Raw genomic sequence first — 27,006 nt, forward strand, 5'->3', positions numbered from 1 at the left:
CGCCTTCTACAACCCTTAATAAGATACAATAAAAGCCTTATGGAAGAGCGACGGACCGATTTCTCGGATCAAGGGAAAGAAGAGTAGGATCTCTGGAGACAGGCCCAAATGCATGTCTCTCCCGAGAAAGAGGCTAATAATATATTGCCCACTACTTCATCCGAACACGGATATCACCAAATATTGGTAGCGTTAGTTTGCCTTACAAATCTAAACTTTATGGTGATTAATGAAAGGCAGCGATTTATCGATGGGTAGAGGTGGCCGCTTTCGAAATGGCACGGTGATCTTCGCCATTAATGCAAAATGACTAACTGGAAGATATAGGCCTACCTATAATCTCATCAACATGAGTTTCCTATATTACGGCAGGATTGTACAGTTCGTTGCATATTTGTGTAGCCTACAATACCCCTTTTATGCACGAAAACTGAACCTGCTCCGGCCCAGGGTATATCTCCATAAAAATTTGACTCGTTCCCACCCATTGCAGCTTGTATGAAAGCACGATTTTGAACCACGAAGTGCAGTTTATCTGACTTGCAGTCCACGTTATGGGGGAAATCATTTAAATACATAATTTTCGTGCAGTGTGAGATCCTGAAACTGTACGCTCCATATTACTTTATCAACTTGATTTGTCAGTAAAGTCAATTTGGTAGCATTGATACATCGACGAGGCAGTATATCCTTCAATACATGCATCAGATATTACTACGCTCACTTTCATGGTAACGACATTTCTGCCATATTATGACAGACCCGCAGTATTGCCTTTAACCGCAAGGCATATTACTTCCATGACACAGTTTCCCGTGATAGCCGTCTATCTATAGACATCAGCTCCGCCCAGCACCACCGACCAAGAGATCGAGCAAACCGCACGCAACGGATGATAAAGATATATATCAATACAATTTGTCGGTATATAACACACACATATCGGTTTACAAGCGACATCCGAAATCAAATAGCGAATACAAAATTTCAAGACCAGGCGAGTTTTCCCAGCGCGCAGATTCGGGATCGAAAGAAAACTATCTACTCCGCCGACCCGTTCGTCAATTGCAATAGAGATCAACAGTAAAAAGAGGTGATTGTCCACCGAGAAATCGCCAATAATTGCGCACTGCGTATGATTCGCTTTGGCGTCTCGAGGCAAGTAACTGAGAATTATTCGCTGTTAGCACCGGCGCGCCGGCGGTAAACAGAATAGTATTGCACAAATCAAATCGGCACACTGCATCAGTGTTTAATAGTCAAAGAGCCGTCTCACACCTATAGTTGAAAAAGCTTGCCCGGCGTCGAATCATTTTCCGTCTACCCCAGCGCGGGTAAACAGACAAGGCATAGAAATGAGAAGATTGAGGGAAAAAACACTACCCAAGCAAAAGCTTATGCATTAATGGAAACAGTTGAATTGCGATTATATAACTGTTCGTATGAGTTGGATGACGTAGCGTAATGGAACAAAACCGCAGCGGTCCACAGGCATACAAAACTAGTGTTATTTCATAAGTTGGAATACTGCAACTGTGATGATAGTCGTCCGCAAATTAGGAATTAGAAACTGCGGACATGACAATAGCCTAGCGCACTCTCCAAATTTTGGTTTACGTACAGTGTGATCGTGAGATGTCATCACCATTCGTGCTAAATAAGTAGTGACAAATGCTGGCCAATCCCCAATTCCATTAAGGCTATACACGTGATTGAGAGGTCGAACAATTACGAAAACGACATTCGTAGTCCATATAATTTGATACATAGCACAATGATTAAGACCGCAATTTTTCCATATCTATTGCACCAACAAGCGATGCAAAGAGCTTGCTACTCAAAAAATTCCGCGACAAATGTTTGCCGGACCGCGCGGCAGGTAATTCATGGCATAGCGTGGATAACGTTCGGGAACATTACACGAAAAATCATCGAGAGACACGCTCGTCGATACTACGAATCACGGAAACGAGGTTGCAACACTGATGAATTGCCGCGTCGTGGAAATACACAAAAAATTAAAATTAAAATCATGGAATCTGCAAGGAGCTACCTTCGAAACACCAACATGATGAATAATGCTCAGTAACTCAATAGCTATTTGGCGACGTCGGTCTTGGGCTCGGAGGTGAATTCGTTTCCGGTAGCAATGCGCTGACACGTGGTGTCAGCGTTTCCCATAACTCCGAAATCTGTAGATTGATAACAATATGAAACTGATTTTAATCGGGAGGGCTTACAAAGGCGGATGGGGCCTAGCTCAAAAAGTAGAACAGGAAATTATTTTACTACTTCTACTGTATTGGAACTAAGCAAAATCAAGTACCCAAGGAATTTGATTAAGACTGGAGTACTGAGCATCGGGTCGAGGAGACTTCCAGTATTTTTCATGAAGTCATACACATATAAGTGAAATTGGTAAAGTCAAGGTCTATCATAAATTTGACAGTTATGCATTGTGACAACGGAATTGAGTACTCGAACCGTTGCGTCCAGCCCGATTTATAAGTTGTGAGCAAGAGTATGTGATAATTTCCGGTGGAGTGCGAATAAAGAAAAATATAAAATGAAAAACAGATCGGGACTAAATACCTTATCACTAGGCTACCACACTCACCTCCCTGTGACCTTTCGCCTGAGTGGCCACCATCATCGTGATGACTTCCGCCAAGATCTGCAGGTACGCGTGAACCAGCTGCGTCTCAAGGTGTATGCAGTGCAACGAGTAATAGTTCCTGTTTTCCTGCGTCACTATCTCGTTCTCTTGCTGAAATTCAGATTATTCGGGTAAGATTCGTCAAAAATGACGCGAGCTTCATTAGAGGCGAACAAAGTAGTTGGCGTTGGTGCTACAAGTACCAGTGGACGTGATGCTATAAGTTTCTACTGAGTTATAAAATAACTGCTCCGAGAGGATGCAGAAGACGGCCAGAAAAGCACCTGAGTAAGGGATCTTATAAAGTAGATTTGGTAGAGGGGTCGCATACTTATATCGCAGAATTGGAGGCGGGCACATTCGAAATTGCAGACTGAGTTGCAAAAGATGCGCAATTTTCAATAATATCTTCGTTCACCGCAATACGGGAGCTATTCAGTCCGGCAGTCACGACAGTTTCGCCCGTAAATGCGACACTAACATATTCAAAAAATTTCTACCTCACAAAATCCTAAGTGTAAAAAGTAAGTAGTTGAATTGATTGTTTAGAAAACTGCAGAGTGCAGACGTATAAGTAATCTAAAAAACAAGTAGCACAAGTACGCAAAATCTACTTGAGTACACGAAAAAGAGACAAGTACGTCGTTACTGAGCCGGAGATGAACATGGATTTGGGTTAGGATTTCAAAACAACAGCTTGAAGATTTATGGAGGACTGGAATCGGATTTACAAACTTAGTGAAGCAGGATTTGGACATTGTATAAGAAAGGTTTCCATGTATGGATTTGGACTTCGATTTAAATCTTAAATCCAGGACGTGATTAGGATTTGAAAATATCCGTTTCATACTCACGGCGACAATCTTCGACTCAATCTTGTCGATGGCGCCCTGTTCGGAATTCTGTATGGTGGCCGCCATACGTTTGTTCTTCATAGCTCCGTATTTCTTCAGCGCCGACTGGTGCTCGCGGAGCACGCCACGCTCGTGACGATCGCAAAGGTCCTGCGCGACGAGAACTTGGTTGTGGTGTGTGCGACACGCGACGCACCACAATGTGTACTCACGTGGTATGCTTGCAAGAGGTCATAGAGGAGATTCAGTTCCTCCACGATGCCTTCGTCTTCACGGGTGGCCTGTAAGGGGTTGAACAGTGACTGACTGAATCAGAAATAGGACAGTCCAGTCAAGTTGGTCCAGCCATATAAAGGACGGGTAGTTTCACTTGGTGCTTGCCATGAGCAGCGCGTACATTGAATGCAATTCAGACAATTCACTATTGGATTGATATATATATGTATGAGATTTGACAGATTGTTGAGGTCGTTGAGGACATATGCATGGTTCTTAGTTTGAGAAAATATTACTGAGAATATTCCCAAATATTCTGTGGACTGGACCATGATACTTCAATTGCTACCTGCTAAACGACTCCTGGGAATTACCCATGTTCTCATCTTATCGATCCTTTTACCATGACTGTATGTGTACTTGGAGATCAATTATGAAATGTCATGTATATGATAGAACTATGAGCTAAGTTGCCAAATCGGGTGTCTCTTTATTTATATCTTCGACTGAATGATAACATGGTTCAATGTTTCATATCAATGGCACCATTGAATGAAGTGGATAAGAGCTCAGAGCTGATTACTGTACTTAATCAAGTAACCTATCAAATCAAAAAGCTGTGCAAGATGTAAATTTACAAACTAAGATACTTTTTGACACATGGGAAATACATGAACATAATTTTCTTGCTACAGCACTGCTTAGTTTCTTGAAATCACTATTGGTGTTCATTTTACTGCGTTGTACGCATTCTTAGCTTTCACATGATACCTTACTCAATGAATTTGAAGTACACCTTTTTTCACGATTCAGCCTAGAAAATTTGTCACATAAGACTGATTTCATTGGGACCCCTAACCTTATCCACTCATTCGACCCATGAGTTTTTTGTAAATCCAGCCGATTCTTGTTAACATTCAAAGTTCGCTTGGCAGCAGTCTAAAAAGCGTTGATTCACCCAAGAAAACTCAAGCATGTTGTACAACAGTACAAGGATTAAACAAAATAAGTTTTTCAGAAAGGGCATTTTAACATTGTTCTAAAAAACACAAAAAGTGCTCCAATTCTGTATGTTTGGTTGATTTGACATGGAATGACCTATTTTATGTGTCTGTAGAGCAGTACTTCTTATCCGAGGTTTGCTGAGCCAGTCTCGGGGAGTTCGTCAAAGGTAAGACACACGCCAAACTCATCCACCACAGTTATTTGCAGTAAATATTCATCATAATCTATTTCATTTGAGTTAAAATCATGTTTCAATAGTTTTGTTCTTTCAACACATTTGTTTTGCGGATCAGTATACTGTAGTAATGTATTAGATGTATATTGCGGTAGGTTTCTGTTTTTGTGACACGGCGACTATTTGGGTATGAGTAACTTCAACCCCTCCAGGAAAGAAGCATGAAAATAATATTTATTTCATGTTTACTGCAAAATACTGCATATAGATGCAACTCATCCATCCATGAAACAGAAGGCAGAAATCATAACATATTATAAAGTTATTTAGCATTGAATCAGAAAAGTGATACAAAGTCGCACCATGTTACTGTATAATTAACTTGATACCTGCAGCATGTGTTTGTCCGATATTGCACTAAATTCACTTGAAAGGCCTCGAAATGTCTGCTTCAGTGTCTCAAAGCCATTCCCGCCTCCGGTGGCCCAAGGAGACATCGAAGACTGATCAGCAGCGAGTGCTCTGAAGAACAATCGATAAAACAAAATCAACGCATTGTGACAGAACAATGACGAAACTACACACTGAAATCAACATTTTACACCAATTTCACTCTCAGTGGAAGCGCTTGCATAGAAGGTGAATAAATATGGTAAGAGTACTGTAGAAGGTGAATGTTCAGAGAAATATAACTATGGTTTCCAACAGGTTGGATTTGTGAAGCCAGTCATGAAGAAGAAAGACATCGGAAAGCGGGAAGAGAAGTTGGTTATGGAGGTTGTAAAGGATTCGTTTAAAAGATGCAAGGTAACTTCCTATCCTACGAGACTGATTAAGATACGCTAAAGGGGATGAGCATTTGTGAGCAATATTTCCAGTTGTAATAACTTTTAGTAGAGTGGTTCAGTTCGTCAGCAGTTTAGTGTGAGAGTCAGAGCTGCGGACGACCATAACGAATCGCTCATAAATTAAATGTGCTCAATAATAGTAGCGAACTACTGGTACTGATCATGCAAAACCAACAATTAGGCTAATGATATCGGTGCACATTAAAAAACGCAGATCATTAAACAATAAATGACATTTTACGAGTGTCGAGCTAGATAAGAATGCATTGTGAGACGAATTTGTAGCTTACAGCCACGCTTCTCCCTTCTTGGAGGTGTTGCATTATTCACTATCGTGGTTGTCAGACATTTGAGCCGATGATGCTTTATAACCCAAAAACTAACCCCCAACCATAACTATAAACTAACCCTAAATCGAACAACCCTAATCCTAGCTTCAACCCACATGCCCAATTGTCGCATGCTGAAGTGTAGCATGCCCATTCTTGTTATGGAGTTGCCCGTTTTTCACATTTACAATAAACCAATTTCAAAATACTCAATGCCAAGACATCAGTTTTTGACAAATTCATCTTTAATGGATCCCAACCATTCTCTAACTAGCCAGTTGTGTCGTCATGAGATAATGTTACCCCCACCCCACCACCCAATGCTAATCGACCATTAAATTTTCAGACGGAAAAAGACATAGCTGAGCATTTGAAAGTGACATTAGATGATATGTACGGCGGACCATGGAATGTTATAGTCGGCGAAAGATTTGGCGGAGTAGTGACACACATTCCGAGTGGGTACCCAATATTTATAGAGCAGTACACAGTGATCCTGACACCGCCTTTCTTTTATCAGAACATTTCATGTATTTCACGTACAAGAAGAAAGATTTCTTGGTGTATTGCACTAAAAACATGAAAGGACCTCGATAGCAGATGCTACAGTTGCTGTTATTCTTTTCAACTCTATATTTTAACTTATTAAAATACTAAATTTTGCGTGCTTATACTATATTGTGCTTGGTAAAGAGATCTGGATAAGTAAACTTGAGAAAGATGTAACAGGAGACCAAAACGTGAATTTGACACCGAGAGTCTTATCGGGTTACAACCGAAATCATTCTTTTAGCTTAAAATCGGTGCCATTAAGCCCAGGTAGGGGTAAAGGTAGTCAAGTACTTTGAAAGAAAAAGTTCTACAATGTTTCCAAATCTTTACACAACGCACTTCTGCATCAACATTTTTATCACAACATCCATTGCCAGAATACATTCGTTATAACTCGATGACTTTACGTGCGCATCTTATCAGGAGTTATTGGCACGTCCCCCGGTTACGGCCATGATGACAACCTATGGCTTACTTACAGTAACAAAAATAATTTCGATTGTGTAATAACTGGAAGTTCATGCTGAAGTAACCAAGTATTCCAGCAAGGTCATGGGTCATATTGCGTTCACAAGGGTGTGCAATTGGGCATTAAACTCAGACTGAAGTTTATTGATGTAGATTTATGGTACAGTAGTTCAGCAGGTCGTATTCTGGTAACAATAAAATAGCCATAATTGCAATCATTTTATCAATTTCCTGTGGAAGTAGGGCACCACCAGCCACCGCCATGAATCAGGGATTCAGCGCAGCCGGTCTAAAATGTCCGGTCTTGAAATCATTGGGCATAATGTAAGAGTTGCATGAATTGATTGTACCATTGGATTGAATGTTCTGAGATCGCAACTTCCGTAGGTACAAGAAATAGACGCAGCTTTCATAATAAAAATTCTTTCTCCACTTCTCTACAGTACCCCATTCCCTGAAATCCTGTTAACAATTGTTGGAAGCTGGCCCAGAATCGTTTTGCTATCAAAGTCATATTTACTCCCCGCCACATGCACAAAAACCAGGGGTTAGATAATTGAGTTTTGTGACGTGCGTGGAACCGTGGACGACCATAATGTACACACGAGTTATACGGGCTACCAGAGCCGTAACTGCTGCACACCAAACCAACCCCCCAATGGCGGGAGGCCTCTGAGGGAGCCCAAAATTATTTTTGTTAGTCGTTTTTGGAGGAGATCTAATCAACTTGAAAATCTTCCTCACACTTCGCTCGATTTCATGTCTTTACATTTTAATATGAACGGTAATAAGATATGCGCATATTTTAGAGAAATAGGCATATTGGTGCCGGGGATTAGCACACATTGAGCAGGACTACGACTCCAGGGTTCATACTTTGCCGTGTTGGTCTCAATTTTGAATTTTCCTGAATCCTTTTTAACGTGCCGATAATTTTAGATATGAAGCACCCGACAAGTCTGAGCTATAACACATGTATTCTTGCAACCATAGGCGCCGACTTTCATTTTTGCATGGGGTGGCGGCAGGCGCGTAGCCAGGGGGTGTCGAAACCCCCTCCTTTTGAAACGCAAAACCGCGTCCTTTTAAAATGACCATTCTGACGCTAATATTCAGTTGCCATTCAACAAGTCATATATTATCAGTGTTACGCGAGACCGTGACGAATTAGCGAGATTCGTCTGTGCACGCATATTGCATCGCACAATGTAACGCGACGCGATCACGGCTGATGTGATTGCTAAATTAGGTCATTGATTGCTGCGTGCTCGGCATTTGTCGCTCGACTGAGCAGTGACACCATAGTGTCCTATATGGTGTCGACACAGGCAAATCTCACGCCTCAGTGAAATTGTATTACATCACAATTTCCATTTGGCTACAGGCAATTTGACGGTCATTTTTGACCGGCTTGCCGAGCATTAAATTTGGTAAAACGGGTATCAATCGAAAGCTGACTCTGCACTGATTACGAAAATATAAATTTTATTCCGCTCGTGGCCCTGGAACTCCCACAATCAGCCTCGAATTTTTCATTGTTATGGAGATTGGCATTGGGACGCAACAATGCTGTCTGGCGAAACGAGAGGGTAGCTCAAGAGAAAAAGAGCCAGAGAGCATTGTTACGTCCCAATGCCAATCTCCATAACAATGAAAAATTCGAGGCTGATTGTGGGAGTTCCAGGGCCACGAGCTGAATAAAATCAATATTTTCGTAATCAGTGCAGAGTCAGCTTTCGATTGATACCGGTACCCGTTTCACCAAATTTACTGCTCGGCAAGCCGGTCAAAAATGACTGTCAAATTGCCTGTAGCCAAATGGAAATTGTGACGTGATACAATTTCACTGAGGCGTGAGATTTGCTTGTGTCGACACCATATAGGACACTATGGTGACACTATAGAGATTAAACATGGAACGGCAACGACCGATTTTGCAGCTTCGTTCCGCTTCGCTGAGGCTGGAGTTAAGAATTGTTTTGCGTAAGCGACTGTAGGATTTCTGGCAGTCCAAAAGCTATCTTCCCGAGTGCAGAAATTATTGAATCTGGTCATGATCGAAAGTTACTGTTGCAACAATTCCAAAAAATATAATTTAAAATATGATCAGGCACTGATCCACCTAGAATCCGTTCTCCAAGTCTGAAATATCGGCATTGTTCGAACAATTGGAGAGTAACAACGGGTCATTGTTATGGCCATTGTGTTGCGGTTACCTGATTGTTCTGAACAATGCCGATATTTCAGACTTGGAGGGCGGATTCTAGGTGGATCAGTGCCTGATCAATATTTTAATTTATATTTTCGCAATCTGTGCAACAGTAGCTTTCGATCAAGACCAGATTCAGTAATTTCTGCACTCGGGAAGATAGCTTTTGGACTGCCAGAAATCCTACAGTAGCTTACGCAAAACAATTCTTAACTCCAGACTCAGCGAAGCGGAACGAAGCTGCAAAATCGGTCGTTGCCGTTCCATGTTTAATTTCTATAGTGACACGGCGCGACAATTCTGGAACATGAAAGACAGAAAAGGATGATGATTACAAACGCGCGCGAGCAATCAGTAACTATCCCTTACCTTACCGCCCAACGCAATGGGTTTTTACTTAGTATTGCGTAGCTCGCGTTGCGACAGTTGGTTGCTGATTAAAACATCGATTTTAACTGCATTGTTGCATTTCCCGATTTACGTTCGCAAAGTATAATTGAATTAATATTATGGGCACTGGAATAAATTCCGACTAGCAGGCACACGCAATAAAACACTGTTCAGCTTTGCGCTCCGAGAATAATTATCACAAAAATGGTTCACAAAATAGTTCAAACGCGGCTTGCGGCCCTCATCGATGCAAATAATGCACTTTAATTTGTAGAAGGTGAACGTATACTTGGTCGTCAAATTGCGATGGGAGATGGTATTTCTCAGAGCGCGCGATGAAATATACGTTTTTAACGATGAGGTCGAATTTGTACATCTAATAAGGATCGTTAGTTTGCTGAAATCAGCCTCAGTACGCTGTGCAAAATACATAGCAGTGATCAATTTTATCGGACTGTACAATCGGCCATAAGGTTGCGCTGATAATGAAATTGCAGACTTGCCGCAAACCTGCAGTATTTACAATTACAGGGTGCGCTAGTTATACCTAAATACCCAGATTCGGCAATGGCAACGAGCACAATATGTTGAGGCGCGGGCATAAATGATACATAAACACAAACAATATTTCACTCCGAGATTGTTACTGTTTGGCGAAAGTGTTTCTGCGGACGGTAGCAGGCCTGCATGCGGACGCACTAAATCAAACCACCGCCGATAGTGCATATGAGATACCAATGACCCATTTCGCATACAAATGATTTTCGCAAATTTGCAGTACGCAGAATCGATAATACGAAGGTTTTAATGCCGACAACGCGAGGGTTAATATCAGCTCGGGGCCTACGTAGGCCCCCATCAGCCAGTCAAATTTGATCGTAAAATGATGCGCTTTTAATTATCCACGTGTTATTGCAGTAAGAGCAATATGGGCGCATGCCGTGACCTTATCAATAGGAATACATATTCCAAAGGTTTAAAATTCGATCCGCGATATGGTTGCGCTCGATGGAGTCCGTCCAGCAATAAAGTTTGCTGGAACATAGAAAGTTCCCGTTCAAACTAATCGAATAAATTCATAATTTGCGCCACCGAGAATCTCGTGTTGCATCAATATTTGACAACGTAATTCAACGCCGTGCACTGCACAATGATCAGTATTAATAATCAAAATTAATAATCAGTATTAATAATCAAACACTGACAAGTGACACCGAGGGAATACGAATGTATAAAGAAGACAAAAATTAATAGCCAACAGATGATAGCAAATGAGAAGTTGCGCATCTAATCAGTATTTCCTCAGCTGAACTTCCGTACAGCAAAACAGAGTTCAGAGTCTGACATTGCAACAATTATTTTCTCATTATAACGACGTTTGAGCTGCATTGTTGCATTTCCCGATAAGAGTTGGCGAAGCTTTGTCAGAGTAATGAATATGCGCACTTTGCGCAGGAATTACTTTCAATTCGCAGGCATCCTATTTCGCGCTCCAAGCCTTAAATTATAGAGACTATCACGGAATTAACTGAAGAATTATTTTGTAAACGAATATGGGCACAAATACAATTTAATTAGGAGAAGGAGAACGTGAATTCGCTCGTCTGGTCGAGAGAGAAGATGGTGTTTCCAAGCGCAAGTGTGTCAAAATCGACGTCGCAAGCGAGGTTGCTTCGATTGTCTGCTTACTAATCACGGATTACAATTTATTGAAACGTTTTAAGCACTAGTTCGTCGTCGCCGGCGAAGCTGCGTATTCAATTATTCGCGCGCCTATCCGTTAATGGTAAATAGTTGGCATTTACGCGCTATCACGGACTCGGTAATTGACAGCGCTGATGATTCAAAATCGTAGACGTCGGGCGTTTAATCTTATTGTATGGGTGGCCGCACCACCCCGTAACTTGGCGCCTATGCTTGCAAGGGACGTTATGGTACAACAGATGCGGCCAATAACAAAGCACTTTCAGTTTTTGGGAGCTCCCATGTTAATGTCACCTACTCAAGTGGTTATGTCTCTGAGTATTACCAATAAAATACTTTGCACAATTTTCAGAGGACTACTTAATTTTCACATTTTGGATTTGTAAAGTAGAATTGAAGTTTTTGGATAAGTTCGCATCCCTTTTATCAGTGCCATTGTCATGAGAGCCGGGTCAAATATCCTCTGTGTCACGATAACTATGAGTATATTTTTGATAACAACACTACTTGTAGGGTTATTAGTCCATTTTTCATTGCTATCGAATATGCATCTTGAAATTATGAATCCGCTCGACAGTTAAAATTACCAGTTCGAGTAATTTTCAGACCGTCCACTTGGTACCGCCACTTGAAAATTGCTGCTATTACTTGTAATTGAGAATATAATTATTACTTTGCAAGTGGACGTTAAATAAAGTGTGAAAGCAACCAAGATATTATTATTATCTATATCATCTGCTATCGGTTCAACGAATTATCAACTATTGTAATTGAGAGAAATTCACATTACTTCTACTCAAGCGGGAAAGCTAGCTGCTTCAACCCACTCTGGGTGAAGCAATCTTCAAGTGCCGTACCACACACCGGTTACTTACATCAGCTCTTTTCCGAATCCCAAAAAGTCAAATGCGTTTCCCCTGGAACGTTCGGCGATCCGCGACGTCATCTCCCTCATCAGAATAACGTGTCCGGTCACCTGACGCATTTGATCTCGGCTGACGGCAAACTGGGCTTGCGTGTCGGGAGGCACGAGTTCCTAAACGGGGCACTCGCGATAAAACGTGGCTGACCTGGTTAATTACCGGTGAGAGACAAACCTTGGCTTCGTTACTGTGCGGGCTCATCATGAATTCGTCGGCGGCGCCGCGGAATTGCTCCTTGATTTTATGTACGACTTCCTGCAAAACAGAGGAAAATCAGGGCGGTCAGTAACAAAGATTCGCATGCTTGCACAACTTATTCAGGTGGCTACATTTTTCAAATACCTACACTTCAGCAGAACAGTTTTGAGGCATATTTAATTACTTTTTCCATTTTTGGTATTGGTTATTGTAAAAGAGTTTTGGGATGCATGCATCACTAATTACATTGTCACAACGACAGGGCGAAATACTCCCCACGGCATTTGAAATGCTTTTGAGAAACCACATAAATCACTACATCTACTTGTATTTGAGTATTACGATGTTATTTCTTGTAGTTGAATACCAAAGATGACTACTTTGATCAGCTCTGGAGAAAATTGCCAAGCTTAAAGCGGTGCTTTCGCATACACCACAAATGAATAGTTCTTGTCGGCCATTTTCACAATTTAGGATTCGAAATTTTACGTAAACAATGTCCGTAACGATGTTCAAGGTCAAAATGGACAAATATCAGTTGAAAACTTAATTCGAGAGATCCATCTCTAATTTATTTGCAAGATAGATTAAGGGGGCACTACTAGTTAGAAATAAAAATTTTGCAAAATTTCTTTTATTATCGATCTAGAACGGAAATTTCACGCTGATTCCGAATATGTAACTACTTTTTTGATAGTCCAACTCCTTCTTGGTCAAATCTACCTTATTTTGGTGGCCATTTTAAATAAAAATAAAAAGTTACAGTCAAATTTCGAATATAGCCGTGTTTATTCACTTTTATTGGAGGAAATAGCGCCATCTGGTGATTTCTATACTAAACAGAGCTTGAAATAAGTATTATAGCCACTACTAGCCAGTCTGCTGCTTCCCTAAACCTGGCTGCTTGACTGATTCAGTACCGAAAACAGGTGGTGTGAAGGCTGTATTTTTTATTTATTTTTCTATTCGTTGACTGATCACTGACAATATTAGGTAGTATTAACTGTTTGTGGATAACTATGTTCGATTGCTTTTCATATCTATAGCTTTCAATATGCCTAAAAAGAGTCGAATGAGGAAATTTAGACGTAGCCAAAAACATTTTGTGCACACTTCGCAGTCGGCAAATACATCCAAATGATCCAGCACAGGGCCGAAAGAAAAAGCAAGCAAAGCAGCTACCAGAGTCTTTTTTGCCACACATTCTGCCACTCTGGCTCTGTACGAGGTTGTCAGATGAATCTTTATCGAGGAGATACATTAGTGGAGTCGCCCACAATGAAAATGAGCCATTGAACATGACCCTATGGCAAAGGTATCTGAAAGAAGGATACTTTGGAACTGCAGCAGTCAAACGGGCCGTGGCGCTGTGTGTTCTCAACTGGAATGTTGGATGTAGTGGTTTTTTTGATGTTTTTGATAGCCTAAAGCTTACCAGTTGATACTCCCACAAGAAGTACTGGTTTTAGTGGACAAAAAATGATAAAAACTGCATCTCAACAGTCGTTCACTATCAAAAAAGCAAAAAACTGAAAGAGTTCGAGAGTCCTTGGGCACATCCGACTAGGTGCCTGGCGGGTATTAACGCTCAATTTCTGTTAGAAATGGTTCACTGTGTGATGCCAATCAACTAACGTGACCATTGATATCATGAGCAGCGTTCATATTCTTGTTTATCGGAGTTATTGTGGTTGAAAATTTTTAAACGCGTTTTTCTCAAAACTTACTTTTTCTGCCTACAAATTCTATCTTCTCTGCACCTGCTTATCCGATTCATCTGAAATTTTGCAGGAATGATGGTTTGGGTATATATAATAATCCGATGGAGCGCTTTCTCAAATTTTTTTCCGTGGAGATTTTTATATAGGAAAAAATGTTGCGAAAAAGCCTAAATTTAGGGTTCGCTGCCAAAAATTTCATAAATTTTGTTACGAAACGTTTTTTTGAAAATCCCTCCATGGGATTGTAAATATGTGTCAGTAGTCAGTACTATCCCTCCACCAATTTTGAATAGAATATATATAGAGCATTTCGACTTTTTAGGATTTTGGTGAATGGGGGGTGAAAATTTACATATCTTTTTGAGTTCTTGTCCCCTTGGGGGGTATGCCTATGGTTGAACGTAAAGGCCATATTCGGAAAGGAAATTTCCTGCCCTTTCCAACAATATATATTGAGTCATTGAATCATTGAGCTTGCATCTACCTTGTGGGAGATATGACCATATACGTGAACACCTGTAAAATTCATTTCTAACTAGTAGTGCCCCCTTAATTCTATTCATTCAGCGAAAAAGGGACTTCAACTAAAATTCTTCATTGTTCATTGGGAAGCAAATTTGGCGTGAACCAGGTTGAGGAATAGTGTACAGCAGTGGTTCTCAACCGGGGGTCCGCGACACCTCCAAATTGATAAACTAATTTGTAGTTTATAAATTAGAGAAATCACGAGACACGCTTCATAACTGCTAAAATTTCATAGCTCACATAAGCAGAATGGCTGTCCTGTCTGGGATGAAATATTTTACAGTGCAAACTTATTTTAATACAAATAATAATACGACATATTAATACAAACATGCTGCTGTTTAGAGATGTTTTGTTTGGGTTTTGGATAAAATTTGTCTGCAAAAATCCATTTTCTCCTCTGATATGCATAACAGCTATTCCAGAATAACAATAACATGAGCCGCTAGATGAGAATGACTACGGTGGACGCTATATGTTCACTAAAAATCTGTTTCTCAATTTTGATGTCATATATGTTGCGATCACATTTGAAAGGTGTAGTCGGAAGCATTGCGCGTTATTATCACATTCGCCACCATCTATCTTTGTGGAAATGGATTTTCGGCACTCGTTCGTATCAAATGGACGCGTGTATTTTCAAGACACGACCGCGTATTTTAAGAAATTTATCTACAGAATTCGCTTTGAAATAATAAAAGTATTCCTAATTTTTACATAAATAGTAGGCTATGATGTTATTTTCAAGAATGGTCATTATGTTGCTGTTTATCGCTAGCCTACAGCAGACATTTGCACAGGACAGATGACGATTGCACGATAATAGAGCTAAATTTGAACTAAATCTTTGGGGGTCCGCAGTGGTCTGTGACAGTCAAAAAGGGGTCCGCAAAGACGAAAAGGCAGAGAACCACTGGCCTACAGAAAATAACTTGGGCTGTGATATTAGTCACTAAATTACGGTCTGCATTATCATAAAGTATTCAGGTGCATATTTTATCTAGTGTGAGAGTGCGCCTACTACTACCACAGTACTGAAGGAATGGTTACTGTACCTCAATAGCAGATGCTATGTTCACATTAAACTATATGGATCTGAATGCACTGATGATTAATATGTGCTGCTCAAGTACACTCATGCAGTGGTTATTAGTCAATGCGTCAGTACGTATTACCACATTGTTAGGCAAATATTAGTAATGTTCACTCCATGATGGACAAATGGAATGTAGGCTACATCAATAAGAAGTGCCATTGATAACTAAAGAAGTGATTTATTTTTGAAGACACGACACCTACAATAGCATAGAAAAGTGCATTGGGCTACAGTGCCATTATTCTGTGATCAATTGAATTAATCATGCATCTTCAAGGAAGTGTGTTTACGCATAGCACACACTTACACTGCATACAACTTACTTTTTGCACAACTGTACTTGAATGTACAATTTCTCATATCAAGACACATTTTGTTCATCCAGCTAATATACAATATGCTATCAACGATTGATGCTAAAGGTATGAATTCACATTTTGTGTAATTTTTTGGAATAATACTGCAAGCATCATTGTTGAGCTTGACTGATCTAAAATGTGTCATCAATTAGCATCGGAAAATTCGCAAGTAATTTTATTTTTACGCGCCAATGGTTGCCAGCTGCAATGGCGTTTTACCTTAGTCAGACTGAGATTTAACGGCAATGTCCTACATAAAATAACTAAGAATACTACCAGGCATGTTGCCCGAGGCATCATGATTCTGCAAATCAAGATTTCGATAGCTAAACGCACGTGTAATAGATAAATATCAACATAGCAGTTGAAGTCATGCGATAGGTCTGTATTCAATTTTGGGCTTATCCCGTAAGTATAAAAGATCATAAAACATACATTTTACGAAATTATTTCATGTGGGCAAAACCATATTTCAGAACAGAGGATTTCTTAGAAAAACAAAATTGTCCCCAATTCTCAAATCTGCCATTGAGCCTAGCGCTGAGTTCAAACAATATGCGCGAAAAATATCAACTATCATCATCAACTTCGCATCACCAAATATTGACTGTTACTGCTGCACGCTAGTTATCTAAAAACGAGCCAAAGTCAAACAGTCTGCGGTTAGCATTGCAGTAAAAAACAAACATTGTCAACACCGCCAACCAAGAAAGTGGAACACTGCAGCCAAACGATAAGCATATTCCGAACAAATACAACAACTACAACAACATATTGATTCCTACGAGAAATCTTCGCACTTACATTGCCGCTGAAAGTCATAAAGAAACGGATCGCCGGATCTTGATGCATGGCTGGGTGCGTACAGATTAGGATCAGATATCTCCTCAACGATTTTCGGCGGGCTTCAATGAAAGTACGGTCGGCTACAATGTAAACAAATCAGCATTTTAGACAAAAATAAATTCTAGAAGGCTCTACGATTATAACAAGTGAACACAAAACTTTAGCGTGCTGACGAAGCACATATTACCGGCATAGGTAAAATCAAACTATACAGGACCAAAGAATGGCCTATGGCCTAGAATATGACAGAACAACTATTTACAGCATATATTTTTCAATTTAAAGAGGTACTACATCTACAAGTATCCCAGTTTCGTACATAAAGCCATATTTGACTCAGCCACTCAAGCTTGATGCTCAGCAATCACAGGCCATAAATTCTGCCATTGGCAAACATCTGTTGGATAATACCGCTTGTGCGAAAAATTATCCAGGCCACAGATTTCAGGTCGTTGGGAGGGGCGTGCACACTTTTATCAAAATACACCAGCCAAGGCTGTGTCAACAAAAAGAGTTTGCGTACCATCTAAAAATAGCACATTAAACGCTTTCATATTTGAAATTTCATGCTGGTGACGTCATATTTTGTGATACGATTGTTGAGATACGATGATTTTTTCCATTCTCTACTAGTTGCTGACGATTACCCCTGACGAGTGTCAGCCGAAAATATACGGGTTCATTTCAATATGAATATACTATTCAATTGTATATTGAAGTTCCGTACCTCCAAGAAGCTTTTCAAAGTCATATTACTCCATTAAATTAGGCCCTTTTAGAAATTGAAACAAGCACAACACATATGTAGCGGCACGTGTTTTGACATGGTATACATCGCAGAGCATAAAATAGCCTAAGGAAAATCCAAAAGCAATCCCACTACGAATTCACCTCCGATGACCTTTTTCGGTGGTAATTTTGGCAACATGCGATAAGGAAACCTCATTTGCAGTATCTCGTGGAAGGCGAGGAAGTCATTGTAGCGCCGCAGCACCGTGCTATTGAATCTCTAGACACGAAAAGACACAATTTAGCTACGCCTGCCTTCAGAAAGACAAACAGCAGCAAGAAAGAATGAAATACACAGACAACAACACAAAAAACAAGTGCGCTTTACACTTTAGCTTAGCACATACCATTCATAAAATGATTCATGTTTGAAGAACTGTTACATAGCTACCATAAATATGATCTCAGATATACAATTGGTAGTGCTAACAACTGAGTCAAATAATAATCCCATTCCCAACCACAGAATACCATTGAGATCAAAAATAATAAAATTAACTTGTCCACAACTACGAGGACGAATATTTTATGCCCAAGATTTCTGTTGGATTACACCAAAGCACCTTAATTTGAGTTGGCAAAATGATATACCGAGTAGGGCTGGGTAGGCCGAGTAGTAAAAGACGATTTTTTCGAGTACTGAAATTATACGCTCCTAGCCACTGAAAGTTAATTTATCAACGAGAATTATAGTCCCGATACTAATTTTCACTGTTGAAGCCTTGTAACCTTGATTGGCCGTATCGTAGCATACGGATCATATAGTACAAAGCTACGAACGTTACTGGAAATAGCAGATTTCCGAAGTCACGATCATCCCACAATATCGTCACCAAGTGCAATGAAATCGGCACGGTCGAAAAAATACTGAAGCATCTTAAATGTGATGGATAACAGGCATTATATTCTTTGTGGTCGCATAACAGGTATATATTTGAACTTCGACATATTGCATTCTGCTGTGACGTCATAATGAGTGATACTCGAATACTCGACTCGAAGCGCAATGCGTGATTCAGAATCGAATCACTCAGGTACTCGATTTTGCCTAGCCCTAATACGTTCCAGTATTGCGAAACATGACTCACCGCGCTCTTCACTTCGTACTCAACATGTTTCAGGAATATTCCCTTTTTTTCGGGGGCTTTCAAGACCTGAATTTTATCGACGTCCCTTATTTGCGTGAACGTTATTTGCAGCAGAGTCGGACTCTTCTTCTTGAGCTGCAACATCGCTTTTATTTCGTGAACGCTGCCCAGGTCAGGCTTTGGAAGTTCTGTGAACATGGTGATTGGTAATATTTCTACAATGCTCATTGCTCAGCTGTCCTGAACAATGGTTTGCATCCTGTCGTGACCCTACCCATCATTTACCCGGACTTGGGACGTTCACGGAGATCGGACCTGGGCCTCTGGTTTGTGAAACTCAATGTGTAACCACTGGGCCACAGTGTATCTCTAGTGATCTGTCATGAACTGCTCAATTTGAAGTTGCCACAGCGATGACAGTGATTTAAAAGATCGGTTAAATTTTACAAGATGCATAAAAACATGGATAATATGGATAAAAACGATTCAATTAAACGGTAAACGAGATTATTTCACAGACTTACTAATTAACCATGGGCAGAGGTGGCTCGGGTGCCTCCTAAGTAAAAATTGTTACCTCCAAAACTGGTAAAAGTGCTTTGAGTGTATGTAAGAAATATGAGATTCAATACTACCAAAGTTGATTAACTTTTTTTTATAATTTAATGATGCGTCTCCATAGAATGCAAGGTGTGATTCGATCTCACCCCATCAAATTGGCTTCCAAAACCGTACAAAGAACTCCAAGAATAGAACTAACTGAGCAATGAGTATAGGTAAAGGCAAAAAAATGAGTACCGTAATTTTCCATGTATAATGCGCAAAATTTTCACGATTTTTTGCCCTAAAATAGGGGGGTGCGTATTATACATGCCAACAAGCCTTGAAAAAAATCTCCCTCAATAAAAAACTTGAAATCACACTTTTCTTCATGTTTGTTTCCAATCGCGCATCACTTTCAGCCATCGCGCACAGTAATTCGTATTATAGAGTGTAACGCGCTGCCAATTAGCTAGAAGCGTGTTGCCAATTAATGAGAGTCGTGTGCACAAGCACGCGATCTCCCGCTGAGTTGGTTTGCCGTTTGTACGCGAGCGAAATTAGGTCAGTAACAGGCACTCATGCGCGGCAATTCTCGCTAATTCATCGTGTCAACGACAGGCCCAAACAATCGCATGTACGACGTATACAAGAGGCCATGTGCGCAAGATATACTCGCTTGCGTAATCAATCGCATCTCCAACAGACCTGGTGTGCACGACATAACCGTTAGCCCGAGCAATCGCATCTGTAATATCGTTGTGCGCAAGATGTCGGTTCGTTGGCCTAAACTATCTCGCCGCCGGCCTCGCAGGCTTTGGCTGCTATCTACTATCGTTTAGAGACAATGCCGTTAATTGCATAATGATTAGCAATCACATCTGTAATAGGTCTCGTGCTCAAGATGTCGTGTCGTTGGCCTGAACTATCGCGCCGCCGGCCTCGCAGGCTTTGGCTGCTATCTACTATCGTTTAAAGACAATCCCGTTAATTGTATAATGATTAGCGATCGTTATGTCATGAATGTTCAACAGTGACATCGAAAAGCAGAATGACATCGTGTACTAAATCGGAACTATTCATGCACTGAAATGCAGGATGCGTACTATACATGGGTACAGGGTTTTTCCCAGTACTATACTTGGAAAATTATGGTAGTAAAAGTACTTGGCTCACTTCCCCGTGACTGTGGGTATACAGCTAATACGTGATGGAAATAGTCAAGAAGTGCACGGGCACAAGCATAAACAAACGTGGCATAATTGATTGTCATCATAGAAATTGAAATAAATCCCTCATTTTCAAACTCAAAATATGAATCGACTTATTATAGATATAGACTCACCAGTCCCTGAGTAATTTTCCAAAAGTTTGTCACTGACAGTTTTGCCTTGTTGCGCGAAAGCGATCAGAGCTAACGTTTTGTAGAGAATATTCCTTGTTACTACGCCATCGCGGCAACCAAGACTTTCCCATATCTGAATGCGAGTATAACACGTTAGTCTCCCAAACTCAATCACGGAAAGGGGCCTATCCAGAGTAGAAGTAGAACTGGAGTAAGTAAAATGATAAATTTCTACTGAATTTATGAGTACCCATAAGTAGCAACTTTCTAATGTCTCAAAAGTAATCAAGTAGCTAGTTTCAAAAAGTAGACTTGGTCGAGAAAACATATACTTATAGTCATTGATCGGAGGTGGCGAAATCATAAAAAATCCACCATCGCGGCTAATGCAAAATAATATATGTAAATAGGTGCACTTTAAAAAATACCCTGTTCCCATGATACAGGAGCTATCTTGAAACCACTGCCTATATTACAAAATCGAAAGTCTGAAAAAGTAATTATTTTGCTTTGTAGAAGTTGAAGTAGTCCAAGAGCATATCCAACCTGAGTAACGCACCTTGGTAAAACCTAATAAGTGCATCGAAAAAGCTGAAGTAGGCTACTTTGTTACAGACCATATCCGGGAGTCTGGTTCAAAGGGCCAGAAAGCCAGTTCATTATCATTAAGAGTCAGCTTTCCAGCATGTTGTGTGGATGCAAGAGTAAAAATAGCAGAACCACTGAGCTTTGAATTTGTTGACTTTCTCAAGAAAAGATGATCACAATTGACATACGCGACATACCTTTTATTAACATTATATCGGATTTAAAGAAAGCAAATCACACTCGCATCCACATTCCACGCATCATCCGATAAACAAATTCGGTCCAGTCAAGTGCAAATCGTACCTGACCAAGAACACCGCTTTCCAATCCCGATTTTTTCATAACTTGAGTCAACGATTCTCTCGAAATTTTATCATTAGGACCAGGGCACAGAGCGTCATGAATGTCCCTGTAATATGGCGGAACACTCCCTACAAACAGAAGACAATTGAGCGATAACACATCTAATCCGATAAGCCATAATCACAAAAATACCTGAAAGCTCTGCCATGATAGTACAGCTTTTGCAGGCCTACGTTGTCACATCAATACTATCACAAGCCTAACCAAGTAATGGCTGAAAAAAGGCGAGAGACACTTGTTGAAAATGACTGGCAATAAGCGGGTATAGAAAAACAAAACTCACAGCTCGCAAGTGATCATGATTTTCAGATTTGAGGAAAAAAGATAACCGAAAAGAAAGTTACCATTAACACGGCAAGCCTCATCACATCTCTAAACATCACTTCTTCTTCCTACCTCCCCTGACCCTTGAACCTTGATAAAACCCAGTATGATATCCAGCCATATACCAAGACATCAACATAGAGGAAAGGGCATCGTCACTTAAATCTGGGGTTGACTGGATGGTAAAAGGTGGCGGTGGCATTCCTAAAAATGGGTTCGGTCCAAAATTTGGGGCGTGAAAATCAAAAGGTGGGTTAACGTGACGCCCACCCCTTCTGCCACCACCCCTCTTTCGTCGACCCCTTGAATCGGAGTATATATCTTGTGTTACATCAGACGATGTTCCTTCTGTTGACGATCCAGTGCTTGCTGTACTCGTATAGGAAGAGGAAACACTAGAGCCGCCGGAAACAGTAACACTATCTGGCTGATTGTCTTTGGCCCCTGATGAGTTCCACTGTTCCATAGTGTATACATCACTATAATTTACATTTTCCTTATTTCCATAACCGTCATATTCCACGAGACAGGTTTTCTTAACATCATCGACAGATAGGACGGTACACTTATAGAATAAGTTGTCTTCGCTGTATCGCGCGATGCATGTGTCTCCAGATTTGAAACAGTGCGTGGATGGCTTGGAAGTGGTCTCTGTAAAGAGTTTTGAAAATTAGTTCCAACATTCGAAGGCTAATACACAACAATCAACTATAGTACATAGATGTATGACAGAATACCGTGAGCCGTACTAGCACGGTAATCAGGACTTTACAGCTGTGAATTATGCATAAGGCCAACAAACCACTGTAAAAATATAGGGCGTTGGAACAAATGATACCGCAGCAAATAATTCACTGCAATGATACATACCTGGATTTCGAGAGGTCTTTTTATTTTCGTAGTGCGGGTTTTTTGTAGGTGAGAGTGTATTATCACCCTGTCCATTTCTCACTGACTGGTTGACTTTTCTTGCAGGCTTTGCTTTCACGTAATTAGAATTCCTTATCCTTGTTGACGGATTTGCATTGACAGCACTATCATACACGTCGCATATCGCCATGTCGCTCCATTCCTCTGGGTCCACTTCCTCGTATCCCTGCTTTGGAACTCTGTACACTAAAGCATTCTTCTTGGAAGACATTCTTTGTACGTATAATAATGTTGATATTATCCAGTCCGAAATATGTCCGCCAATATGGAGATATTGATTTAATTGACTGGAGAAATACGACAAGGTTGACACCATTACTAAAATGATATAAATCCAGCAATCAACGTGTGAAGGAAAATGGCCAACAATAAGAACATTCCACAGAAAATCGAGGTCTAGTACAGACTCTTACGTATAGCAGATATCTTTTCAGTGAAGACAATGATGACAGTACATGCATGGATTGCACTTTAAAAATGACATAAATTAGAACGCCATTGTACAGGGGAGAGGAATCTTGCTAACAAAAGTAGGACAGGTCCGGTAAATTGTACGCTGCATTTATCACATCGAACAAAAAGTTAAATAAGAAACCACCACCTCAAGATACCCAAGTAGCAACATAATTTCCGTACCAAAAAGAACGACGGTAGCAGAGTATACTAGAACGATACGTTGGTGCTAATAATGAGACTGGTGTTTTAAAAATACTCAACATATACCGAATCATTTGAGATCTTAGCTTTAGAAAACGTGTTCAGATATCAAAATTTAGTCAGCCCTCGAATCTGCAATAGAGTTTATCATAGAATAGACCGTCTCTAGCATTGCTACTGCTTATTTGCATCCTTTCGACTGTTGAATCAGGAATAAATATCACCAGTAAACAGCAAGAATGGTACGTAATTTCAATATTAGTCCAAAACAAATATTGATTTTTAAAGATGATTGTAACTCCAAGACAGCTATTTTAATATAAAGTTATACACCACTTGGGAACTCAACTATTGAGTTACCCCATCCCTAAATTCTGAGCGGAGCATAGATCGTTCCACAACTTCGGAAACTACCGATTTGCATCCAAACATGTTAAATGACCACAGTACATCAACAATGTTGCAAAAAATTCAGTATCACAGAATAGCTTAGTCAATTACTGCTTAATTGGAGGCCACTCCACATTCACGGATGTAACATCAAGGCACAAAATATCAGTAGCAGATCCTATCAAAGTACTCAAATTCGGCAACGTTCTGTTAAAGTCTCCGTGCACAAACTCCTTGACGTAAGTCCCAGCTTGAGTGGTTATTTCAAGCTTAAACGGAACCACCATATCTGAATATTCCATGTCCACAGACACCATGTCTTGTACTTCGGCAAACGACACTGCTGAAATATGTAACGAACAAATTTCTCTCTCACGTATCGCTAAATTCCTCCGATGCAGCACACGCAGTGGAGTTTTTTGCTTGATTTTCACATTTTTCATATTTGAAAGACTCGCAAGTTTTTCAAGAATATTTTCCTTGGAGTATTCAGACGAGATTTTTGTGTAACAGAGTGAGGAATATGATTTTGTCTTTTCTTCTTCGCCGTCTTTCAAAATCTTTGTGTCTTCTTTCTCAACCATCGTCAATTTTTCGATTTGAATCAAATCCGTTCTGTTATTTATTAAATTTTGTAATGTAGATATCTCCTCTTTGGTGGGACATTGTCTGGAGTTTATAATTTCAATTATAAATGGTCTGCCGTTTCCAAGCATACGGACGTCAATATCTTCCCTGCCCGAGGAAGAAAAATTACAGCTGTCCGATTGGAACAATTTTTGTGTAGGTACCGTTATGTACTCTTGCACGGACATTTCAGATATTCTGACATCGCCCACAAACCAGGGTGTTTGGGATAAGGTACGCGACATTTTGAGATATCTACCACCCATATAGACAGGTGATCTCATCATACCAATATTTTCAATCTCAATGGGACGTCCCAAAATTGTTTGATTTATCAACAAGCTTAAATCATCTATTGTCATGGTCTCGATAACTTTGCTTATAGTGGTAGCATTAAATATCGATGGTTCATTCCTTGCACGTTTTTTGGATGCATATTGATTTTGCTTTCTAGCTTTGGAAAAGCACTTGGGGTATTGTTTGGCGATTTGAGGCAACAGGTCATTCTCACTCTCCTTGTGATCTAGTGTTACAGAAATGTCCAAGTCAACATCGCCTTTAGACATTGCCATTAGTGATAATCGATTTCCCAATATAGGCTCCAAGTACACCTTCATAATTTCCTTAACGGAATACCCTCGGCCATTGCAACGGATTGGATCAATTGCTGCGTTGTGTGTTTGTAGCGCATTTTCCATGAATAACAGGGATTGAACTGGTAGAGAAATACTGAGTTTGAAGCTTTTACAGATATATCCATCAGACTGAAAAGAGTTGACCACTTTCCCTACAACCGAATCCAGAAAACGATCTTGCAGTGCAGAGACGCAGCAGCGGCAAATGTCTCCGTCGTCGGTCAAGGTTGTATTCAGGAATTCCGTCATACACGGCCACCTCTCTTGAAGCGCATTCTTGATGGCGACCTCTTTTTTACGAATCAAATCGTCATCAACTAGCTTCGCGAGCAAACAAATACATCTAGGGCAGACACGAATCTTCGATACCGGCACGATCTCACTCTTGCAATCACCCGCCATGCCGACAAGTAAGGATTCTTCACTAAAGAGCCAACAATCATAGCTTGCACGATTCGAATCCGGTTTTTGACTACGGAGCCGCAATAAAATCCGGTTCCATACCTCATCGTGAGACAAGAAATTCTGTAATAAAGTAGAACTAACATAACATAACATAACATGGTTGGGTTATATTTTTATCTGAACAAGTCACACACAATGTACAATGCGATAAGACACAATGCGATGTCATGAACAGATAGGAGGATGTAGAACGACACGCATCAGTAGCGATCCTTTACTCTAACATCCACCTCGGCCTAGAGTGCCCGATGTCACAGTTCTTTTTCGATGTTGATCTGTTTGAAGCCGCGACCCTTTCAACTAGTTCTTTTTCCATTCATTGTGAGTGCTTTCTTTCGTCGGGTCAATTTAATTTAATTTCTATAGTAGAACGATGTGCCGCGACTTTACGAAATGTTTTCGTGGAGCCGGTGTGTTGTTGTTGTTGTTCGGGGTATTCATAGTGTTTGTCGACTACTAAGGTCATTTACACCAGGTCAATTGTTTTCATTTTTATTCCGTAGCTGCCGTGCCAACTTGTAGCACGGCCCACATCTAGGCTGTTTTAAGACACCGCATACACGGGGGATATGGTGAGGAGGAGCCTAGATAAACCTCCAAAACTTAGGTAGGAGTTCTGTAGTCAACCCCGGTCGTACTCGAACCCTCAACCCATTGGTGTTGCAGTTGTGGATTATACCACTGCGCCATCTCGCCACTGAGCAAAGCAGACCCGGGCGATTGCTGCATTATTGCTGGCAATTACGACTGATTCTGAAACCAGCGATTGCGATTGCGATTGCGATTACAGCGAAGTCTCGCAATAGCCGGCTGCGTTTCGGTTACAATCACATGTATTTTGCTTCCTTGAACTTTATATCAACATATGTTTATTACAAGGATATAATATTAGAAACGATTGCACAAGACTAGCCGTTACAAACTATAGCCGGGAATCGGGATAAAAATCGGATAAAAATCGTAAAATAAACCCAAGTTTAGGCGAAAAGCAATACGGAGAAGTTGTATCGGATACGGTTTCAACACTTTGCGCGATTAGTATACATTAATAACAAATATTGTGGATCGTAAAATTTATATTTAGTGTAGATTTATTTTCGGAAAATAGAGGCATTACTACGCTTGCTTTTATGCTTCAACATTTATGTTCTGCAGACAAAAGAACTGAAAGTAATTATAGAACTCAGAGTA

At 40.4% G+C, this 27,006-nt stretch overlaps 4 protein-coding genes across 5 annotated transcripts; 1 reads left to right on the plus strand and 3 right to left on the minus strand.

The window, feature by feature from the left end:
- Positions 1–891: 891 nt before the first annotated feature.
- LOC145442321 (sorting nexin-8-like) lies at positions 892–22,060 on the minus strand. Its single transcript, XM_080320214.1, has 13 exons — positions 21,920–22,060; positions 21,728–21,855; positions 20,837–20,969; positions 18,952–19,139; positions 17,966–18,083; positions 17,033–17,154; positions 12,504–12,584; positions 12,282–12,442; positions 5,296–5,428; positions 3,723–3,791; positions 3,511–3,660; positions 2,618–2,767; positions 892–2,192 (listed from the first exon to the last, which is right to left on the minus strand). Exons 1-13 carry the CDS (start codon positions 21,933–21,935, stop codon positions 2,091–2,093), a joined length of 1,551 nt encoding a protein of 516 aa, XP_080176340.1. The 5' UTR covers positions 21,936–22,060; the 3' UTR covers positions 892–2,090.
- On the plus strand, positions 5,480–6,754 carry LOC145442323 (uncharacterized). Of its 2 annotated transcripts, none has more exons than XM_080320216.1 (4): positions 5,480–5,558; positions 5,615–5,713; positions 6,430–6,541; positions 6,604–6,754. In XM_080320216.1, the coding sequence occupies exons 1-4, from the start codon at positions 5,556–5,558 to the stop codon at positions 6,678–6,680; spliced, it is 291 nt and encodes a 96-aa protein (XP_080176342.1). In that variant the 5' UTR covers positions 5,480–5,555; the 3' UTR covers positions 6,681–6,754. The 2 variants fall into 2 exon arrangements, with proteins under 2 accessions (XP_080176342.1, XP_080176343.1); XM_080320217.1 differs by having other exon boundaries at positions 5,528–5,545.
- Positions 22,002–23,357, minus strand: LOC145442322 (uncharacterized). Its single transcript, XM_080320215.1, has 2 exons — positions 22,982–23,357; positions 22,002–22,762 (listed from the first exon to the last, which is right to left on the minus strand). The coding sequence occupies exons 1-2, from the start codon at positions 23,355–23,357 to the stop codon at positions 22,167–22,169; spliced, it is 972 nt and encodes a 323-aa protein (XP_080176341.1). The 3' UTR covers positions 22,002–22,166.
- On the minus strand, positions 23,329–26,146 carry LOC145442319 (tRNA pseudouridine synthase Pus10-like). The gene has a single exon (XM_080320213.1). The coding sequence runs from the start codon at positions 25,906–25,908 to the stop codon at positions 24,196–24,198; it is 1,713 nt and encodes a 570-aa protein (XP_080176339.1). The 5' UTR covers positions 25,909–26,146; the 3' UTR covers positions 23,329–24,195.
- Between the last annotated feature and the right edge of the window lie 860 nt (positions 26,147–27,006).

This window comes from Botryllus schlosseri, chromosome 7, assembly GCF_051294905.1.
Source record: "Botryllus schlosseri isolate E-star chromosome 7, Bs_hap1, whole genome shotgun sequence".
Classification (NCBI taxonomy): Eukaryota; Metazoa; Chordata; class Ascidiacea; order Stolidobranchia; family Styelidae; genus Botryllus; species Botryllus schlosseri.

Excerpts from the sequence above, each read along its gene's own strand:
- LOC145442323 (XM_080320216.1), top strand. Across the intron at positions 5,714-6,429 it reads ATTCGTTTAAAAGATGCAAG|ACGGAAAAAGACATAGCTGA; the intron begins GTAACTTCCTAT and ends TTAAATTTTCAG. Across the intron at positions 6,542-6,603 it reads AGTAGTGACACACATTCCGA|AACATTTCATGTATTTCACG; the intron begins GTGGGTACCCAA and ends TTCTTTTATCAG.
- LOC145442321 (XM_080320214.1), bottom strand. Across the intron at positions 3,661-3,722 it reads ACCTCTTGCAAGCATACCAC|GACCTTTGCGATCGTCACGA; the intron begins GTGAGTACACAT and ends CTCGTCGCGCAG. Across the intron at positions 2,768-3,510 it reads TTGAGTCGAAGATTGTCGCC|CAAGAGAACGAGATAGTGAC; the intron begins GTGAGTATGAAA and ends TCTGAATTTCAG.
- LOC145442322 (XM_080320215.1), bottom strand. The coding sequence starts at position 23,357 with ATGGTGTCAACCTTGTCGTATTTCTCCAGTCAATTAAATCAATATCTC. Across the intron at positions 22,763-22,981 it reads AAAGACCTCTCGAAATCCAG|AGACCACTTCCAAGCCATCC; the intron begins GTATGTATCATT and ends AACTCTTTACAG.
- LOC145442319 (XM_080320213.1), bottom strand. The coding sequence starts at position 25,908 with ATGTTATGTTATGTTAGTTCTACTTTATTACAGAATTTCTTGTCTCAC.